This window comes from Coptis chinensis, chromosome 9 (genome assembly GCF_015680905.1).
Source record: "Coptis chinensis isolate HL-2020 chromosome 9, ASM1568090v1, whole genome shotgun sequence".
Classification (NCBI taxonomy): Eukaryota; Viridiplantae; Streptophyta; class Magnoliopsida; order Ranunculales; family Ranunculaceae; genus Coptis; species Coptis chinensis.
The window spans coordinates 59,236,625-59,255,845 of NC_141464.1; the positions used below are offsets into that span (position 1 = coordinate 59,236,625).

The following is a 19,221-nucleotide window of genomic DNA, read 5'->3' on the forward strand; positions in this document are numbered from 1 at the left end:
AAAACATACCTTAAATCGAAAATGAGGGTTTGAAATTGGTCCAAAATTTGAATGGGGGTTGGATTTGTTTGAATTTTTCGGTTGAATAATTAGGGGTTTGATTTTGATTAATCCGATTTGTTTAAATAATTTGAGGTTTGATTTTGATTTTGAGTCCAATTTGTTTAAATAATTTGGGGTTTGATTTTGATTTTGAAATGGTGTAATTTGGGGTTTTGTTTTGAATCAGTATAGTAAGTTTTGTTTTTGGAGACGAAAATGGTGATTTTTTGAAATATCAAAATATCGGAATATCGTGCTTAAGGCTTAAAGTTGGTTTCTGATATTAGTTTAGATGATCTAACGATCTAACGGTCAAAAATTGGCTGTTCGATGGCTGTCCGAAAATTGGCTGTTCACCTAGCCTAACCGATATATATTATTATATCAAAAATTACAAAATATATTGGAAAAAAACATGGGTGATCTTGGACATATCCATAAAAACACTCCCTACCCCAACTTTGAAATAAATAAATAAAATTGTTTAAGATACATTTAGGTTTCTAAATTACCCTTTCTTTTATTAAGTATATCAAAGACAAAACAAAACAAGTGTTTATCTTTCCAGCAAACACAAACCCTTCGCACTTATTTTCCTTAACATAACACCAAATTCTAAGGCGCTACTTAAAAGTACAGCTGTACAGGCATTATTAATAATAGAGCTCTGATCCTCGCTAAATCTTCAGAACCATTCAGAGGCGACTCGGCTGTCAGAGGGTGCCCATCAGAAGATGTGGGGAGCTCATACTGATATTTTCATGTCCCGAAATGTCACCAAAACCAAGGATTAAAATATCAAATTCAGTGAATATTTCGATATACTAAAAAATTGAGATATATCGGATTATCGGAGATATTTATTTTTTTGTTGACCAGTCAAAATTTTATTTTGTATGTTGATATATCAAAAATATCATCGATTATATTAGAAATATCATCAATTTATATCAGATATATCGTGTGTATATATATATATATATCGGTTGATATATATTATTATATCGAAAATTACAAAATATATTGGAAAAAAAACATATTCAAGATTCAGTTGAGATATATAAGATATTTCTACTTCGGTATATCCAAAAAAGGAGATATATCGGTGATATTTTCATTATTTTGGCCTGGTCCAAAACTATAAAAATTTAGAGGAAATGAAACGAAGGAATTGATGACTGTCTAAATCTATGTCGGCAATAGTCCTACACGTCGGTAGCAATACACATATTACCATCCCCAAGAAAAGCATCAAATCACCACCCTCCTCATTACTTATTTTTTTTAATCATTTAATCTATCCACTACTCCACATCCTATAAAAACTACCCATCCCTTCAAACCTCAAACCTCCACCTTCATTTCCCCTGCACAAAAATTCCAAATCCCCTTTCTCAAAAATGATTCAACTCTTATTTACAGTAATCAGCTTTGAAATAGGGTTGATAATGATACTAATGTTTAAAACACCATTAAGAAAACTAGTAATCATGAGTTTAGATCATGTGAAAAGAGGAAGAGGGCCGGTTGTTGTGAAAACAATTGGTGGGACTGTTTGTATTGTTTTGATGTCTAGTGTTTATAGTTTAATTAAGATACAGAAAAGATCATCTGATTCTTCTGGTGGGGTTTTGAATTCTACTGATCAGGTTCTATTTTCTAAAAATCTTCTTGAAGCTTCTCTTATGGGTAAGTCCTCATTCTTTTTCTCCTTATCTATTTTGTAGATTGTACTTTAATCTTTAATAAATTAACATTCATTTCACCAGTGATCTGAATACATTTTTCGGTTTCATATTGTACAGGATTCAGTCTATTCCTTGCGTTGATGATAGATCGTCAACACCATTACATCAGGGAGCTCCGCATGTTAAGGAAGAGCATGGAGGATGTAAAGAAGGAAAATCGAGCTGTCGAGGATTAAGAGCTCAGACCTCAAAAGTCCCAGCTGTTAATCTGTGTCAAGTGCTGACTGCTGAGCAGATGAATAAGTTAGGAGATTACTGTGATTCCTGATGGGAGCACACTTGCAAATACAATGTATTATGTATACAAAGTCTTAACATCCTTTCATGATCTTGATTCATATTCTAGGATGGATTTTAGGATGGTTCTGCTTTGCGCTATGAAACTAGAGCTGCTAACTTAACATAACACCAAGTTCTAAGGCCATAGCATAACATCAATGGAACTACTCCGCTGTCAGAGGGTGTGCTCATTCCACCTGCGCACATTCAAGAGGTGGAAAAAAATGTATGAATTCAGGGTGCACGCTTCATTTTTCAACTTTACTTTTCGATACCTGTAGCCCTTTTCAAAACTTAGGGTGCACCCTGAATCTTTCCCATTACTTGTAGGCATACTTGTCCCATTGAATCTGTCTCATTACATTGAAAAACATGTTTAGTAGACTAGAAAGAGATTCTTTTCTTGGGATGATCTTGTCCTCGGCATATGGTGAACATAAAGCAAGTCACAGATTCTTGCCCAAAGGGTCTCAATGAGCTGACTTGTTGAAATGACCGGATTCCTACTCTCAGGAAGATTTGAGAGGAATCCCTTCAAGAAACACCAGAAGAATCAAACAACTAAATACAGAGTAATCAAACTAAAGATTTCTCTGTTAAGGCTCCGCAAGAAGTTCATAGATATATAATAAATTTATAACTACTTATCAGTCTTTCCTAAACAGCTAGTTAAGATGATTATGTCAACGTACCAAAACCAGAACAAATTAAGAAAATCGACATTAAGTAATAAAAAACTAGGGGATGGGATGAGATTATGGAAATTCCTAATATATCTCTAATTATTAAAACAGAAGCACAGGGTCTAAATCAACACTCTTAAGGAAATTGTTGGAATCCAAACCCAATTCAATAACTTTGCAACTTGCAACTAACATTATGTTTTGTCTCCTGAAATAAAACAGATGTGAAGACCCACCTTATTCCAGAAATCCATGAAGGTTCAACGTTTCGTGGTGGGCATATTATTTTCCCTTGTCAGTTCTGGGTATGGCTTCAATGGAGTACGCAAGAGAGGTCAAAGACAGAGTAGCGGATGGGCCAATGCTCATATATAGCACTGGCATTCTCAATTCTTGTCTTTATATGCTTGATAGTCATCACTGCAATCAAAACTAATAATACACTGTTATCGGATAGTGAATTTAAATTTGGTTCCATAGTTCGAGCTAAAAGTGTACATGATACAACTGAATGAGTAGGGAAATTGTCATGTTCAGTGTAATTAGAAGTCATTTTTTAATCTAGATTCTGGATTTGAAAATTTCAATAGGGTGGTCAATATTAAGATCAATCAGAAAAGAACAGACTCTGATACAATTATACCCCGGACTTGCCCATCACTGCCGAGTGATGACAACCTACAACCCGATCCTGCTAAAGCAAAACTGCTACGTAGTGTAACGTTACCATCAAACTGCAAATATATTAAGGTCGATATTGCACACCAGAAAAATTAAAATCAATAAAAAACAATAATATGGACTTCTGATACCTAAATTATGCAAACATTGACAGCTCTATGCATTCTTACTAGAATAATTACTAGTACTTATTTACCACAATATTAGTGAGGTAATCACGGCGACTCTGTAGCCACCAGCAAGAGGATGAAGAATATTATGTTTTACATCCAGTAACTTAGTAAGATCAGAACTTGATCTAATGATCTATATATGAAACTTCAATCTGGTACACGAGGAGTCTTGAGATCCAGATTGCAACTGGCCCTTCCTCAAGCAAAGAGAGGTATTAATGGTATCAGGAACTTGCATGTCTTGCAACCCTAAATGATTTACTTCATGTTCTACGTCATAGTCCAGCGACCCGGATACTATCATAGTTCACCACAAATGATATCCAAAATGTATTTCTCCATCTCACCGTCAATTGTGTTGCGTTAATTTCAGGTCTATCTAATATACATACTGGTTGTTTAACTTCCATGCTTAAATTGCAATAGAAGTATAGAACTCAACTGCATTTTCGACATTCACTAGAACCTACTTTGTTAAACTTGCTTAGTACTTCAGTAGCAATTGTTAAGTACCTGCAGATAATTCATAAGAATATATGCATGTATCACTGCTTGAATGTCAGATTCATTTTATCAGAACTTCAGATGATCAGCATTTCGAGTGTATACTAGGGAAGTGATATGTTCTAAAGAGAGATACTGAGAATCATGAAATTTACTCATGATGCAGCGGATGCAACAGCTTCATCCTGAATCTTCAAAATCACTCCAACAGTATCAATGTGGCTTTTTACTCATCCATATCCATTTTTTTTTTTTTGGTTTGGTAAGCCTGTTTTAAATGAGATCATTCGAGCCCCAGACCTCTGGTATCATCACCCAAAGGTTTTACCGACTTTGCTAGTCGGCACCAACTCATCCATATCCATTCACTTTTAAACTGTTTAAATCTTGCAATTGTTCAAGCAGGGAGGCAAGTAACACTAAGATTCAAATTGTAGCGTATCTCCTGTACCAATGTGGCAAAGTTTTCAGTAGACTTCGTTCCAGAATCCTTGTACACCTTGCACACAATTCCATTTCTTGGTTCCGTATATCCATCAATAACTAGTTTTAGTCTAACCAAAATTCTCCAGAATAACACAGTTACACCAGTACAAATTCCTAATGCAAAGGTTTATGAAAAATTAAATTTCAATCACATTCAAAACATCTACTCTGTCATTAACTCCAATCACGTATCAAAATCCACCACAAGTTGTTATTCTCTGAAAATCACTCATACTAAGCAAGTTTGTAACAGGTAAGAACTCCTTCATCTGAATCTGACTAACCCCGTCATATACTACAACAATATAACCGGATGAATCTCCATATAACATCACACCACACCCACGATAATAACAAGAAAGAGGAAATTTCAGCACAGGTTTCTTATGAACTCTTCTTGCTATCAGAATGTGACAGCATCTGATCAATCGATTGGAGTTGGTTTCGAAGGTTTTGGTTCTCCTCTAGCAATCGGTCATACTCGAGAAGGAATCCTTCGGATTGTTTCTTTAAAGCCAATGCATTGGCCTCTGCAGCCTCCACTGCTTTTACCTTTGTCTGAGAATCAGATTCCAGCTGCTTAACCTTTGTCTTCAAGCCAGCGACCTCTTCCTCCAAATTTTTGAGGTCTGAGCTCTTTCCATCCTCGACAGCTCGATTTTGCTTCTTTACAGCCTCCATGTTCTTCCTTAACATGCGTAGCTCCCTGATGTAATGGTGTAGACGGTCTATCATCAATGCAAGGAATAGACTGAATCCTGTACAACATGAAACCGAAAAATGAATTCAGATCACTGGTGAAATGAGTGTTAATTCATAAAAGATTAAAAGTACAGTTCCCAAGTGCAGAAGAACAAAGCCGAAACAATATTACAACATGAAAATAACACAAATTCATCTCACACAGCCTAACCCAGTTGGCTTCGGGCAAGAATGACAGATCCACTTATCGATCTAACTAGTGAACACGAAATGCTAGAGGGACTACAGGTTATCTAGCCTAGTTGTTAAATAGGACCTAAAAGGATGGACTTCAATGTAACACACAAAGGGGGTAACACAAGCAAACAGTGTGCAGAGTATTAAAGCTGAAATAACATTAGAACTTGAGAAAAAAGTTAATTCAATTCACACAGCCCAGTCTAGTTATCTTTGGTTGAGAATGAAGGATCCGATTTAAAATCGAGCAGTCTAGTCATCTAGATACTTAACTGAAACCGCAATTCGGAATACATATTATCCAGCCAAGTAGTTAATTGGGTCTTAAAAGATGGACATAAATGAAATACCGAGAAGAATCTCAAACTTGATTGCAAGCAAAAATACCAACATGAGATCACAAAGAGTAGGCTCTTTCAGCCTATGTAACAAGGAACATAGAGCAGACAACCTATCAAGGATTTAACATAAAATGTAAGCCGTCGCATATGTTACCTTGCTAGTTTCTAGCCTCATCACAACAATTTTGCACAACCAGAACTTCTTAAGGTGGTTGATGCAATACATTTATCCTGCACTCGTTTAGTAAACTAGGTTGACCCTGCTATCGGTGCTTCTTCATCCAATAACGTCTCCCATGATTCATCAACACGGATTGAGATCCAAAATTGAACTAGATGATTGGACATTAAGAGTTTCCAAGGGATTACCACAATCAAGGGGGGCAAAGGTCAAGTGGTCGTCTTGCCATCTTGGCACTGTTCTATAAAATGTGGCAAATTTTCAAAAAGTAAATCTTAGCATCAATGCCTTCGCTGGGAACGTATTTATCTACCAAAATGACACAAAAAGTCTCAAAATAAAACATGTTAGTGAAACTCCAATTCTGTTATCCGCTCATTTTCCTCTCTCGATCTCCATCTACACACCTTTCCAATCACTCAAAAACTTTCAGATTCAATAAAATAATTCCTAAATACATTCACCAAATATTAACTTCAGAAATGAATATACTAAACATTCCATATGCTAAATTAAAAAAAAAAAGTAAAAAGAACAGCCCATGAAATAAATAAGGAGAAAAAGAATAAAGACTTACCCATAAGAGAAGCTTCAAGAAGATGTTTAGAAAAAAGAACCTGATCAGTAGAATTCAAAACCCCACCAGTAGAATCAAAAGATCTTTTCTGAATCTTCAATATACTATAAACACTAGACATCAATACAATAAAAACAGTCCCACCAATTGTTTTCACAACAACTGGCCCTCTACCTCTTTTCACACGATCTAAACTCATGATTACTACTTTTCTTAATGGTGTTTTGAACATTAGTATCAATATCAATCCCATTTCAATACTGATTACTGTAAATAAGAGCTGAATCATTTTTTTTTTTTGAGAAATTTGGTGTTGGGGAAACGAAGGTGGAGGTTTGAGGGGTATGGAAGTTATTATAGGATGTGGAGCAGTGGATAGATTAAATGATGAAATGAATAAAAGGGAATGAGGATGGTGGTGACTAGTTAATGGTTATGGGTTTTGATCTGATGGTTTTATTGGGAATAGTCATATGTGTATTCGGTACTTTTTGGTGTATTGGACTTATATTGCCACCGACTAGTGCCGACACAGATAAAGACATTTTAGTCAACGATTTCTTCATTTCATTTGCGGAAATTTCGACGACTTTGAAAAACCCGAAGTTGCTGGTACAGTTGCACTTGATGAAAAATCATGGTCGGAAATATATTGATATATGAAAAAATATTATCTAGAAATCTTGATACTGAACAAATATAATGATGCCCAACCCAATGCATTACGCCCAACTCATGGCGCAAAAACTGACCATGCATGCCTTCTGGCCCTGACTCAAAAGGTGTTGTTGCTAGCTATTGGTTATGGCCATGAACGCAGAACCCTTTATCATGGGCATTGGGGGTTATGTACTGTATTGGCCTTCTGCAATTCCTACGGATGCGGTCTCACTGACTGGTCTTTGGCTTCAAGTTACGGCAAAGTTGCAATCTTAGTCTTGGCAGCTTGGGTTGGTGATAATGGTGGAGGTGTGGCAGCAGGTCTTGCGGCATGTGGTGTTATGATGAACATTGTATCGACCGCTGCGAATCTCATGCAGGATTTCAAGACTGGTTACTTAACCCTTTCTTCGGCACAGTCCATGTTCTGCAGTCAGATTATTGGGACAGTGGTAGGATGCATTACCTCGTCGTTAGTCTTCTGTCACTTTCTCTACAAGCAAGGCCTACGAGGACTTGGGCCAGAAAGGCAGTGCCTATCCTGCTCCTTTTGGTGCAGTATATCGTGGCATTGCCCTTATCGGTATTGAGGGCACATCTGTGCTACCCAAGCACTGCCTTAACCTTTGCCTCGGATTCTTCATTGGTCACCATTGTATTGAATATCATTTGTGAACTTTTGGCTCATTACAAATTCAGGGTTTCCAAATTCATACCAAGCCCAATGGCCATGGCGGTTCCGTTCTATTTGGGCGGATATTTTGTAATTGACATGTGTGTTGGAAGTTTGATAAGGTTCGTGTGGGAGAAGAAGAACAAGGCAAACGCTGACGCTTTTGTACCTGCAACAGCCCCTGGATTGATATTTGGAGATAGGTATACTCTCGTTGGTTGGTGTTAAGCCTCCCTTGTGCATATGAGGTTCTTGTCAAGTGCTGACAAGTGACATTAATGATAGGGTGACCACGTTTTTGGATGGTTAATTGGTGAAAATTCTAGAATTGTTTTGGTCTTCTGATAGTTTCCGTTTGTGGTTAAGGTTGTTAGTCTTTAGTTTAATGAGTCTTGGCTTTCAGTTTTGCTGGTTGTCATTTTTTTTTCCACAGAAGTACACGTATGTTATGATTTGTGAATTTATAATGAAATAGTTTTTCAGGCCAAAGAAAGATGATTACATACTTGCGTCTGATGTTAATTTGTTATGATATTGAGTGACTTTCCTTCTAGTTTATTTTTAGGTGCTAGTGCTTACTACATTAGTTTAAACTGAAAAGTTCAACTGGAAGAAACTGTCATTAAACTCACTATGATGTTGGTGTTTCTCCCCCTTCCTCCTTAATTGTGATCTAGGTAAGTCAAAACTGACAACAGCCACTTTTATGAATTATTATCTACGATGGATTAGTATTTAATTAGTATTGAAATGCTGCCTTGATAGATGTTCTTAGTAAACATTAAAGAACCAAAGCATGAAGAACAACGGTTTTCTCAGACTGCAACCTGTTACACTCTTTATAATAATCGGGCTGACAAGATTACAAGAATACCTTTGTTATACTGCGGAAAAACACTAAATAAAAGTGTTAATTATGCGGAAAAACACTTAAGAATCCAACATATCTAATAAGTATTCGTAGAAGCTCCACAAGATATAGTTAATTATATCGAGGAGTACTATACTATATGCTCCTCTTTGTTGTAGCGAAAAAAATAAAAATAAATAATGCTCCTCTTCAGTTCATATCCTCTTACACCTCCAACTTATTGTTTTAGCCTGCATCAACGTGTTCTGAGACTGAGTAGTCACTTGCTTAACACAGGTACAACCGTACAAACTTGAAAGTTTTATCTTAGCCTGATCAGCTGCTTTGTGAACCCTACAGAGTGCTAACTTGTCTTTTGTAAGATCAAGGGCCTGCTTTTTTCGAATTCGCTTAACATTTAACAAATGTTTCACCATGCGGTTGTTGTAATCCTCCCCTCCATAATACTCATCACTGCCAGATAGAAGATAACCATTGGACTGAGATTTCATAAAAGGACGTATGTAAAATCCTGCCACCAATATCAAAGACAACCGTGACACAGTTCTCATTAAACAGTCCTTGGGAAATTGAAGCACCAAAAGTCTCAGAAATACCCTTCTCTTCCTTCATTGTTGCCAACACCCCAACAGCCATTATCATTTCTAATTTAGCATCATTTCAACGTTCACGAAACGAGGTTACAGCTTTAGAAATTGGCTTTTAAATGTAATCCTCTGCAGCTCTCTCAACTCGTTCACAATGAGAGCTCCAATTTGAGCTGCGGACTGCGGTATATAGATAGCTCCCCTGCTTTAACCCAGGCTTGTGCAGTAGAAGATTGTCTATTTTGCATGGAACAGTCTTCATGTGCATATGTATCGCGAGGTCACTAAATTCTCTGCCCTAGAAGACGATTGACATAAAAAATAGTGTTCGATTGTGACTAAGAGAGCGCCGTAGGATGCCTAAGTCACGCAGGAACATGTCTAATTGATGTCATTATAGATGTCTCAAGCAGGAATATATTTTTATTATCTAAAAAAAACACGCAGGACTATATTTCACTAGTCGACGCCCCAACTGTAATTAGAAAAGCTTTAGTGGGGGTTGGGATCTCATTTTTTCAAAAAAAATCAGTTTTTCTCAAAAGGTGTTTTTCTGAAAAAATATTTATTCTAAAAACAGTTTTTGAATAAATGTTTGGTTGAGATTTTTCTTAAAATCTATTTTTTTAAAAAAAAAAATACTTTTTTCTTAAAAAAATGACAAACCAAATGTATTTATTTCAAGTCCAAATTTGTGCTTGGAAAAATAGCCAATCTTAATAAACTAAACTCGCTCAGATAATACAATAAAAAAAAGTTATTACAAATCGTTAAAGTTATATAAAAGTTAAAAACAACCCCATATCATAAAATTGATTGATCAATAGTACGCTCAATCTCTTGCACTCCATAAGTCGTGTGCAATTAAATCCCTTAGTAATGAAGCTTGGCGTTAGTTAACTCTTTGAACATGCACACTTGGTCATGATGCAACCACCTCCACTTGGTCATTTTCTTCATTTGGGACGTTTTCATCCGCCATATTTTCATACCTAGTGAAAATCCAATCATTTTTCCTTTCCATGCGAATGTAGTTGTGTAACACACATGCTGCAAATACAATATCACGCTGTCTCAAATGGGTAGGTTAGCGCAAATTTAAGTATCAGAAATCGAGATTTAAGAACTCCAAAATAACGCTCGATGACATTTCTAAGAGATGAATGTCTATGTTTATACAACTCTTCTTTAGTTCTTGGTGGATTTTTCCTCCCTCTGTAATCTTGCAAATGATATTGAACTCCTCGATAAGGAGCCAAAACCCCTTTTGTATTTGCATACCCAACATCAACAACATAATACTTGCCTAGTTTAAGAACAAAATTAGAAGTAAATAATTATATGATAATGTGAAATGCATATGAAATAAATTAGAAATCAACATAAACATATATACCTTCAAGTGGGTGAGGAAATCTAGCATCTGGGTCTTCCAGTGTAGATTTTAGCACACGTGCATCAGCTGCGGAGCCTTCCCAACCAGCATATACATAGCAAATTTGCATGTCAAAAGTACAAGCCACCAAAATATTTTGTGTGATATCGTTTTTCCTATTACGAAAGCTAACTTGCTGATTTAGTGGAAGATTAGCAAGTATGTGAGTACCATCTAAAGCCCCAATACAATCCTATAATTTTCAAATAGTCAACCATGTCAAACACATAATATCAAACGAAAAACACATGACTTTAAACTAAAAACAATGTTTATAAATTACCTTGAAAAAAGGAAAAAACCTTTCATTGTTTTGAATCTCAGGAGGCGAATTAGCTGCAGGAAGGTGAATGAACTCTTATAATAAGGATAAAACTGCATTTAGAACATTGTGAAAATGGCGGCTAATTGTTTCACCGGAATGCTGAAATCGTTATTGACAAATCTAGTTTGACGCACAATGACCTAATAGTATATAAAAACATTCCTACTTGTTCTTGTACACTAATAGTAAAAGAATCTTGTAGCAACCCTTTATCTTTGAGAATCTTATAAAACTTCACAAAAATAGGCTTATCCATACGGAACATTTGGCGGCATCGATCATTGTGCCCTTCTAAAACCTCATTCATATAGGCACCACCACTAAGCATAGAATCATTACAAGGTTGTTTGTCAGAGTGTCTTCCAATTATACCAATAGCATATGCAATCACCTGTTCTATGAGGTATTCTTCAATTTCATCTAGCTCATCATCGAAATCCATAATTGAAAAATATCCCACCTATTAAGAATACTCATCATTATTCAGTAGCATACAACATACATATAAGTTTGTGCTACAAAAAAATACATGTAAGACTATGACATCCACACAGTGAACAATACCACTAAGAGTTCAAACACGATAAAAAGGTAAATAAAAAACCACCAAGATAATAAAAATGATGGGACATCACAATTCTTCTAAACATAACATAATTAAGAGAGTCTCTAAACCATAGTTGGTCGAGAAAGCTCCCTTCTTAGCCAATTTAAACAACGATGTGGCTTAAGAGACATAAATGCTTCCCTAGCATGAGGTTTTTCAAACAATTCTATTGCATCATAGATCTCTTCTTCTTCAATGCCTTCCAATTCCTCCAGCGTAGTGATATATATATTCAAGCCATAAGGATCATCAACTGATCGAAAATAAGATGCCCTAAACCGATGTGCCTCAGCTAACTTTGTTACAACTTCAAACAATTCACTAATATTGGAAGCATTTCGCTTAGCATTAGTTGTTTCTCTTCCCTTGTTTGCATCTCTAGTAACACTTTGCTCGTGATTAGGTGAATGCATAGACTCTTCTTCTTGTATAACTGGCTCTTTATATAATTGGCTCATCACAACATCAGGTGCCAGTTATTACCTTTGGGGGTGTTTCCCTCAATTACAGCAACAAATGCATTGTTGCTACCCAGGTTTATGCCAAAGTAATCAAGTGAGATGTTGTCTAGTATGGTGAGATGTCCAGGAGGATGTCCGTAGAAACAAAATTGCCATGGAGAAATATTGAGGGTGAAAAAAAAATCAAGTGCGGGCCAAACAAACAAGAATGTTTATAATAAGTTTTCCAGTGCTTGAATGAAACCTTACTAGTTTAACCATGGACCACCATTATCAGATATTCATAACAATCAGGCCTTAATTACTAGTGATTGATTAAATTTGGATTACATTCTAGCTTAAGAAACACTGATGCTTGAAGTTGCAACGTCAAATGCAAAGAAGTAAATTAATGCTAAATGCAAGTAAGGTTGCTCTCTTGCTACTTACAAATTTGATAGCAGATGCCGACTAGCAAAGTCGGTAAAATCTTTGGGTGATGACACCAGAGGTCTGGGACTCGAACCCCGCATCAAAGAGTTACTGATTTCATTTAAAAACAAGTTTGCCAATAAAAATCAAAGAGTTACTGATCTCATTTAAAAACAGGTTTGCCAAAAAAAAAAAAAAAAAAAAAAAAAAAGGTTGCTCATAGTTTGCGATCATTTAATAATATGTTTTTGTTCACCAATTATTTACATATCTAAATTTGATGAACTTCTAAATTTGATGGACGTATATGCTTGCTAAAAAATGTTTTTGTTCACCAATCATTAACATATCAAAATCAAAACTGATGAACAAATTGTGTGAATGTTTCAAGATCCCATAGCCAACCATGGATGCTAACTAGTCAGCATAGTTCAAAATCTCTGTACCTATTTAAATTTCAGCCCTTCAATTCTCGTCCAATATAAAAGTATCGACATTATATCAAAAGTTTAAATTAACTATCAAGTACCATCACAATTTGATCCACTGGACTAATTTGATTTACATCAAAATCCAAATGTTTGAGATGTTTTAAGTTGTCGATGGCAATTGGTGGAAAGAAAGTTTGTCTGCCTAACAAGATTTTGTTGCCTTCTCTTGAAACCCTCCATCTTAGTCTACTCAAAATTTGGACAAGATTTTTGATCGAGGGTTGTACTAGGCTAGAAAGGAATTAATCCCCCAGATAGGTAGATTCGGACCATACATAGTTACTCCTGCTGCTTTGAAATCTTTGGATGTCGATACTTTCGATGGTTGAGTACTATAGATAAAGAGGCAAACATTGTGATTGCGGCTCCAGCCCTTGTTCAATTTAGGTGGAGGCATCTAAAATCATTTGAATGCATTCTCAAGAACAGTTCGTATATGAAAATTGTAAGTTTTGACATCAACGTTTTTTTGTCATGAATTCAAAGTTAAGGATCGAGATGCCCTGCATATCATCGATTTTCACAAAGGAGTTCAGACTGTGGAGTGTTTCATTATCACCTTTTGTGGTTGGTGTCAGTACCCTCCACTCTCAACCACTCGTGGCAGACCACGTGTCTAGACTACAAGCAGGTCGTGCATATGACCTAAGGTCAAGTCGTCTAAACGACCTAGAAAACGTAACCACTGCAAGCTAGTCAACAACATCATTAATGAGAGATCAATACTCTGACACTAAAGAAAATGACTATGAAACCGCAAAGAAACATACTACTAGTTGTGAGGAAATAATACATCAACAACAAACTCTCAAAATAACTTGAGTCTTTTTTTTGTTTTGTTTTTTTAATTAGATCTTATTCATCATGAGCTTTAATTTGAGCTTTTCTTCGACGATGTATCTCGTATGTGCTTGTTTTGTTTTTTTAATTAGATCTTATTCATCATGAGCTTTAATTTGAGCTTTTCTTCGACGATGTATCTCAAAATAATACTACTGCAACTTATTACTTTTATGTATGCCTAGAAAGAGAAGTTATGTATAAGATATATAGAAGTCACATTCTTTCCGGCACGCATAATTATATTATGCGAAATCAGTTACATTCAATTGAATGTTTTTCTATCCGAATGTTTGTCAGCTTCCAACTTAAAGGGGGGCATAGAACATGTTATGAGGTTTGACTAAAAATAAAGATTTCTTAGACTTTCCAAAATGTTTTTCCCGGAGTCTTTGTAGTGGTGGTATTTTTTTTCATGGCTACTGGGCGTTATCCTTTACGTAAAGATAGAGATAAGACTAAGGTTTGAGACTTGTGAGAAATATAACCTAATGACGTACTGTAACGCCCGTATTTTTAAAATACGTTTTTATCTATTTAATTAATTAATTAAATTATTTATTTTCAAAATTGGCCGGATTGAATTTCCGGGATACGTGGAAACGGTTTTTTACCGAGTCCGATTGAGTTTCAGGTGGTTTCGGACCCAAGATATAAACACTTTTTCTAGAAAATAGGGTTAATAAAATAATAAAATATTAAAAAAAGGGATATTTGTTCTTCTTCTTTGGAGAGGTGGGCAACGACGGTTGGGACTACGGAGGATTCGTTGGGTTTTAATTAGGTGAGTAGATTAGTTTTCTATCTCACGAAATATGTTAATTATTCGGGTATTAATATTGGTCCTGTCTTTGGTAAAAACTAGCGTTATTAAAACGGATTTAAAATCTGTTGAAACTCCGAAAATTTGGTTTGAACTGTCAAAGCTTAAGCTTGGAGGCCGTCAATGGCGGCGAGCCAAAACAAGCATTTGTTCTGTATAAGGGTTGGAACTGTTCGAAGTTTATTGAACACTGTTGATATATATTAAATCTTGTTTGGGGTCGTTGGATGAGTTCAGGCTTTCGAAGCTCTGTCGAAGCTTCGACAGACGTTAATGGCGTCGACTTTCGTTTTGCTTGTTTTTAAATTTGTCGGCTTGAAAGGGGTTATTGTTGTTTTGTTTGGTGGGAGGTTGTCAAGGTGCTGCCAAAGCTTTGAGGGAGGCTTTAATGGCGCCGAACGCCTTTACTGGGTTACTGGAGGTTTTGGTTTTCGTTTTTACTTTTCGGGTTTGAACTGCGATTTGGGAGTGGGAGTATGGATTGAATGGTTTGTAGTGATGGGACTGAGTGAGGGCTGTCGAGTGGAGCTCGAAGCACCATTAATGGTGGCCGAATTTCCAGATCTAGATTTAGGAAGAGTTTTTGGTTTTGATGATTTTCGATTTTCGTTTTTATTAAAGTTGGTTGGTTTTTGATTTGTGACAAAACCTATTTGATGAAGTGAGGGATGGTGGCCGATTGTGGCCGGTCGATTTTGGTGGTGGTGGCTGTTGGCATCTAGAGAAGATGAACAGTAACCGAACTTGGGCTTTGGGCCTAACCCTTTTGGTTTTATGTGGGCCGGTTCTATTTAAGTTATTTGGGCCAGTTCTAATTTTTAAGTTGTGTTGGGCCCATTTCTATTTTAAGTTGTTGGGCCGAAATGTTTTATTGGCTTGGCCGAAATTTCAATGGTGGTTGGACTGAAATTTCAGTTTAGTGTTAGTGTGGGCCGAGTTCTATTCCGGATTTGGGCCAAACTAATTAGTTGTTGTGGGCCAGTTCAGTTTCAGTTTTTGGGCTTAAACACTAGTTAGTTATTGGGCCGGATTAATCATTTGTTTCGGACCAGTTTCATATTAAGTTGTGGACTAGTTTAAGTTAAGTTTTGGGACAGTTTTCTTTGTTTGTTTTATAATTTCAAATCTAAAGTTTTTGGGCGTTTAATATTTGCTTTGGGCGACCCATCGGACTTAAAATAGATCTACACGTCTTGACTTTTAGACTTTTCGGGTTTTAAGGTTTGGTCTTTCGGTTAGGTCCAAAAACCGTAGTCATTTATGACCAATGACCTATGTCGAACACGAAAACGAAAACTTTTGACTTGGACGGTTTGACTTTGATTAGTTTTGACTTTGACCATCGAATATTGACTTTGATGGTTGACTTTGACCTTGACCATGGACGGTTGACTTTTCACCTTTGACTTTGGCGATGAGTTTGACTTTGACCATGGCATGTTGAGTTTGACCTTGACCATGAGGTGTTGACCTTTGACCGATTGACTTTTATTGACCGATTGACTTTGTGGATTGATTGTGAATGTTGACTTTTCAGGTTTTCATATGTTTGTTTATATGGATATATATAGTAATAAAAATCTTGTCGGATATTGTATAACTTGGTTGGTAAATTATCTAATTTAGATTTGACGTGAGTAGTGTGTAAAAGATAAAATTGTGGGAAGAATCGTTTAATTTAATTGTACTATGTTTTATGTGTATATTATATGGATAATATAGTAATAAAATCTTTGTGGAAAAAGTATATATTTGGTGGTCATTATCTAAGAAAGATTTGACCTTGATGTTGTGTATTTTGACACATGATGATATGAGATGTTAGGAGACATTATATTCCTAATACGGTATAATAAAATGTATGTGAAAAGATTATGACATGATATCATATGTTGGGATATTTATATTAATGCAATATCTTGGAGGAATGATATACACCCATTATTTTTATAAATATAATTGGTGAATATTCACCACCGATTGTGTGGTGTAGTCGCAATAAGATATTCGCGTGAAAGTATGAAATATGGTTATGAGATATATTGAGATATTTCAGAGATTGTGGCTTAGTCTGATAAGGTAATTGACCCACGCGTGATATAGTAGAAATGTTTATGAGTCATAGATGTATGACACCGAATAAAAACGAAAATCCACAGACCATTCTACCACAACTCATGTGATTGGCCCTTCCGGCGTTCGATTAAAATTTGAATGGCCCCTGCCCTTTCTCGGGCGTTTTTCGAATGGCGCTTCCTCCTCCCGGAGTAAGCCGAATAATTGGCTTGATTATTCCGGTTCAAAAAGAAGCGATGATCGCATGATATTTTATCGCCGAATAGTGGCGGTTTTACAGATTTGGATTTTCTTCAGGAGGATTCATCTTTGCAGTCCCGGCATCATTCCATTTCGGTGGTTACGATCGTGGCGGCTCATTATGTAAAGGGAGGCATGTGGATGTACATGTTCGGCGTTGGGTTTTCCATGTGGTAGCCAGGGAAACAGGTAAAAGGCAATGATCTGACGTGATTTTAGGGACACGAAAGAAAACCTTAATTAATATAATTATGGTAATATATTTGTTAATGATGTATCCGTAGATAGATGATTATATATAGTTTTCGTGAAGGGTGGGTCAAATTAATTACTTGAAAGACGACCCACTCTGTGATTGAAAGTAGGGAATGAGGCACGATATAATACGCTTTGTTTGGTTATTTGTTTAGTTTAACCTAAAGCACCGATGGAGGAACTACATGTATAGTTTGTTGTGTGGTTAGTGGGAAGCTTCGATGGAGGACCCCTTTTAATTATTATTCTTAAGGATGTTGTATTTGTCGTTGAAAGTTAAAGGCCTACCGGTGGAGGAACTAACCGCCTTTGTGGATTATTGTATATATATGTATAAGTATATTTGTATTTTTGCTCATTCACACCAAAGATTGTTTATAATCTTTGACCGATTTGCATGTTTGCTTATCGGTGTGTTCATTAAATGAACATAGTTGATAAGTCTTGACGAGGTTTAGTGATGAAGAAGATTGGTTCTTTGCATTTTTGCGTTAGCATTCATCTCGAGTTGTGTTTTGTTTTCCCTCGAGGTGATATAGATTTTCAGTTGAGATAATATTATTTGCATTTTCATTTGTAAATTGTTTTATAATTTCATTTGTTTAAGTTAAAATTTTTATTGGTTTTAATTATCCCATATTTTAAAAACTGTTTATGGGTTTTGGGAGTTGAGAGTCGTCACACCCGGAGATCGAAGAGTCGGGGAACAAATAATGTTTTTCCACTCGCCGAAATCAAAAGTGTGTGACATATGACGGTATGTACTATTTTTACATGACCAAAGGGATATATAAGGTCTTCTCTTGTTCTTTTAGAGTGCAGCGTAGGGAATTGATAGGATAATCACTACTAAAAAAAAGACATATTATGATGGTTGTTTTTTATATATCTTGACGGCTTTGCTAAAAACCGTCAAGATAGGTGTTTTAATAATATTTTTATGACGGCTATTGCAACATTATGTCGTGTATGACACAAGCGTCAAAAAAATATAATAAATTTATGACGGCTATTACAATATTATGTCGTGTATGACACAAGCGTCAAGAAAATATAATAATTTTATGACGGCTATTGCAATATTATGTCGTGTATGACACAAGCGTCAAGAAAATATAATATGTTTATGACGGCTATTGCAATATTATGTCCTGTATGGCCCAACCGTCAAGAAAATATGTTGATTTTTTTTTTGATAATTTAAATATATATTTTATGACAACTATTGCAACATTATGACATGTATGATTCGTCACGAAAATATTATAATTTTATGACGGCCACCATAATAAACTGTCAACACCTTTCACGCTCTTGGACCATATTCAACCGTCAATAACTAGACAAAAGAAAAAGAAGAAAACCGAACATCATTAGAAAAGGTGAACCTTCACGATTAAACAAACCTAGCACTGCCCCGAAAACTAAAGCGTCAAAAAGAGCCAATTCATTTTTTTCCGATTCAAAATATCGTGAAACAAAAGAAAAGGTTGAAATTTCAAACACCCAACCTCTCCCTTTATCAGTTTATACTCTTCAAACCTAATTCACCTCCTTCCTGTCCTGATAAGCTTTGCTAAAAGTCTCCTCCTTTTGCTCCTCTCTCAAAACTAAAGATCCGATTTTACGCTACTCAAATAAGTTAGCAAATTGACCAAGGAATCGAGAGACACCATTTCTATTGCTCAAACCCAATTCCATTTTTTTTCCCGATCAAGTATTCCACCCATTTTCATTTTCCTCACGAGTTTAGAAAATTTCATTATTCATACTAAGTGCATCCATCCGGCCGTTCATTTCCTTCATTTGCTCATTTACTTCCGGGAATTTTG

General features: G+C 35.9%; 2 protein-coding genes, 1 long non-coding RNA gene and 1 pseudogene across 3 annotated transcripts; 2 read left to right on the forward strand and 2 right to left on the reverse strand.

The window, feature by feature from the left end:
* The first annotated feature begins 1,366 nt into the window (after window positions 1-1,366).
* LOC147477019 (uncharacterized) lies at window positions 1,367-2,150 on the forward strand. The gene is made up of 2 exons (XM_086582123.1): window positions 1,367-1,731; window positions 1,848-2,150. Exons 1-2 carry the CDS (start codon window positions 1,443-1,445, stop codon window positions 1,964-1,966), a joined length of 408 nt encoding a protein of 135 aa, XP_086438249.1. The 5' UTR covers window positions 1,367-1,442; the 3' UTR covers window positions 1,967-2,150.
* A 2,572-nt stretch (window positions 2,151-4,722) lies between these two features.
* On the reverse strand, window positions 4,723-7,060 carry LOC147477020 (B-cell receptor-associated 31-like protein). Its single transcript, XM_086582122.1, has 2 exons — window positions 6,635-7,060; window positions 4,723-5,354 (listed from the first exon to the last, which is right to left on the reverse strand). Exons 1-2 carry the CDS (start codon window positions 6,921-6,923, stop codon window positions 4,981-4,983), a joined length of 663 nt encoding a protein of 220 aa, XP_086438248.1. The 5' UTR covers window positions 6,924-7,060; the 3' UTR covers window positions 4,723-4,980.
* A 233-nt stretch (window positions 7,061-7,293) lies between these two features.
* LOC147477021 (putative metal-nicotianamine transporter YSL7 pseudogene) lies at window positions 7,294-8,392 on the forward strand (annotated as a pseudogene).
* Window positions 8,393-8,764: 372 nt separating this feature from the next.
* LOC147477022 (uncharacterized) lies at window positions 8,765-9,700 on the reverse strand. Its single transcript, XR_015209022.1, has 2 exons — window positions 8,898-9,700; window positions 8,765-8,864 (listed from the first exon to the last, which is right to left on the reverse strand). It is a non-coding gene; the product is annotated as an uncharacterized LOC147477022 (long non-coding RNA).
* Window positions 9,701-19,221: the final 9,521 nt, after the last annotated feature.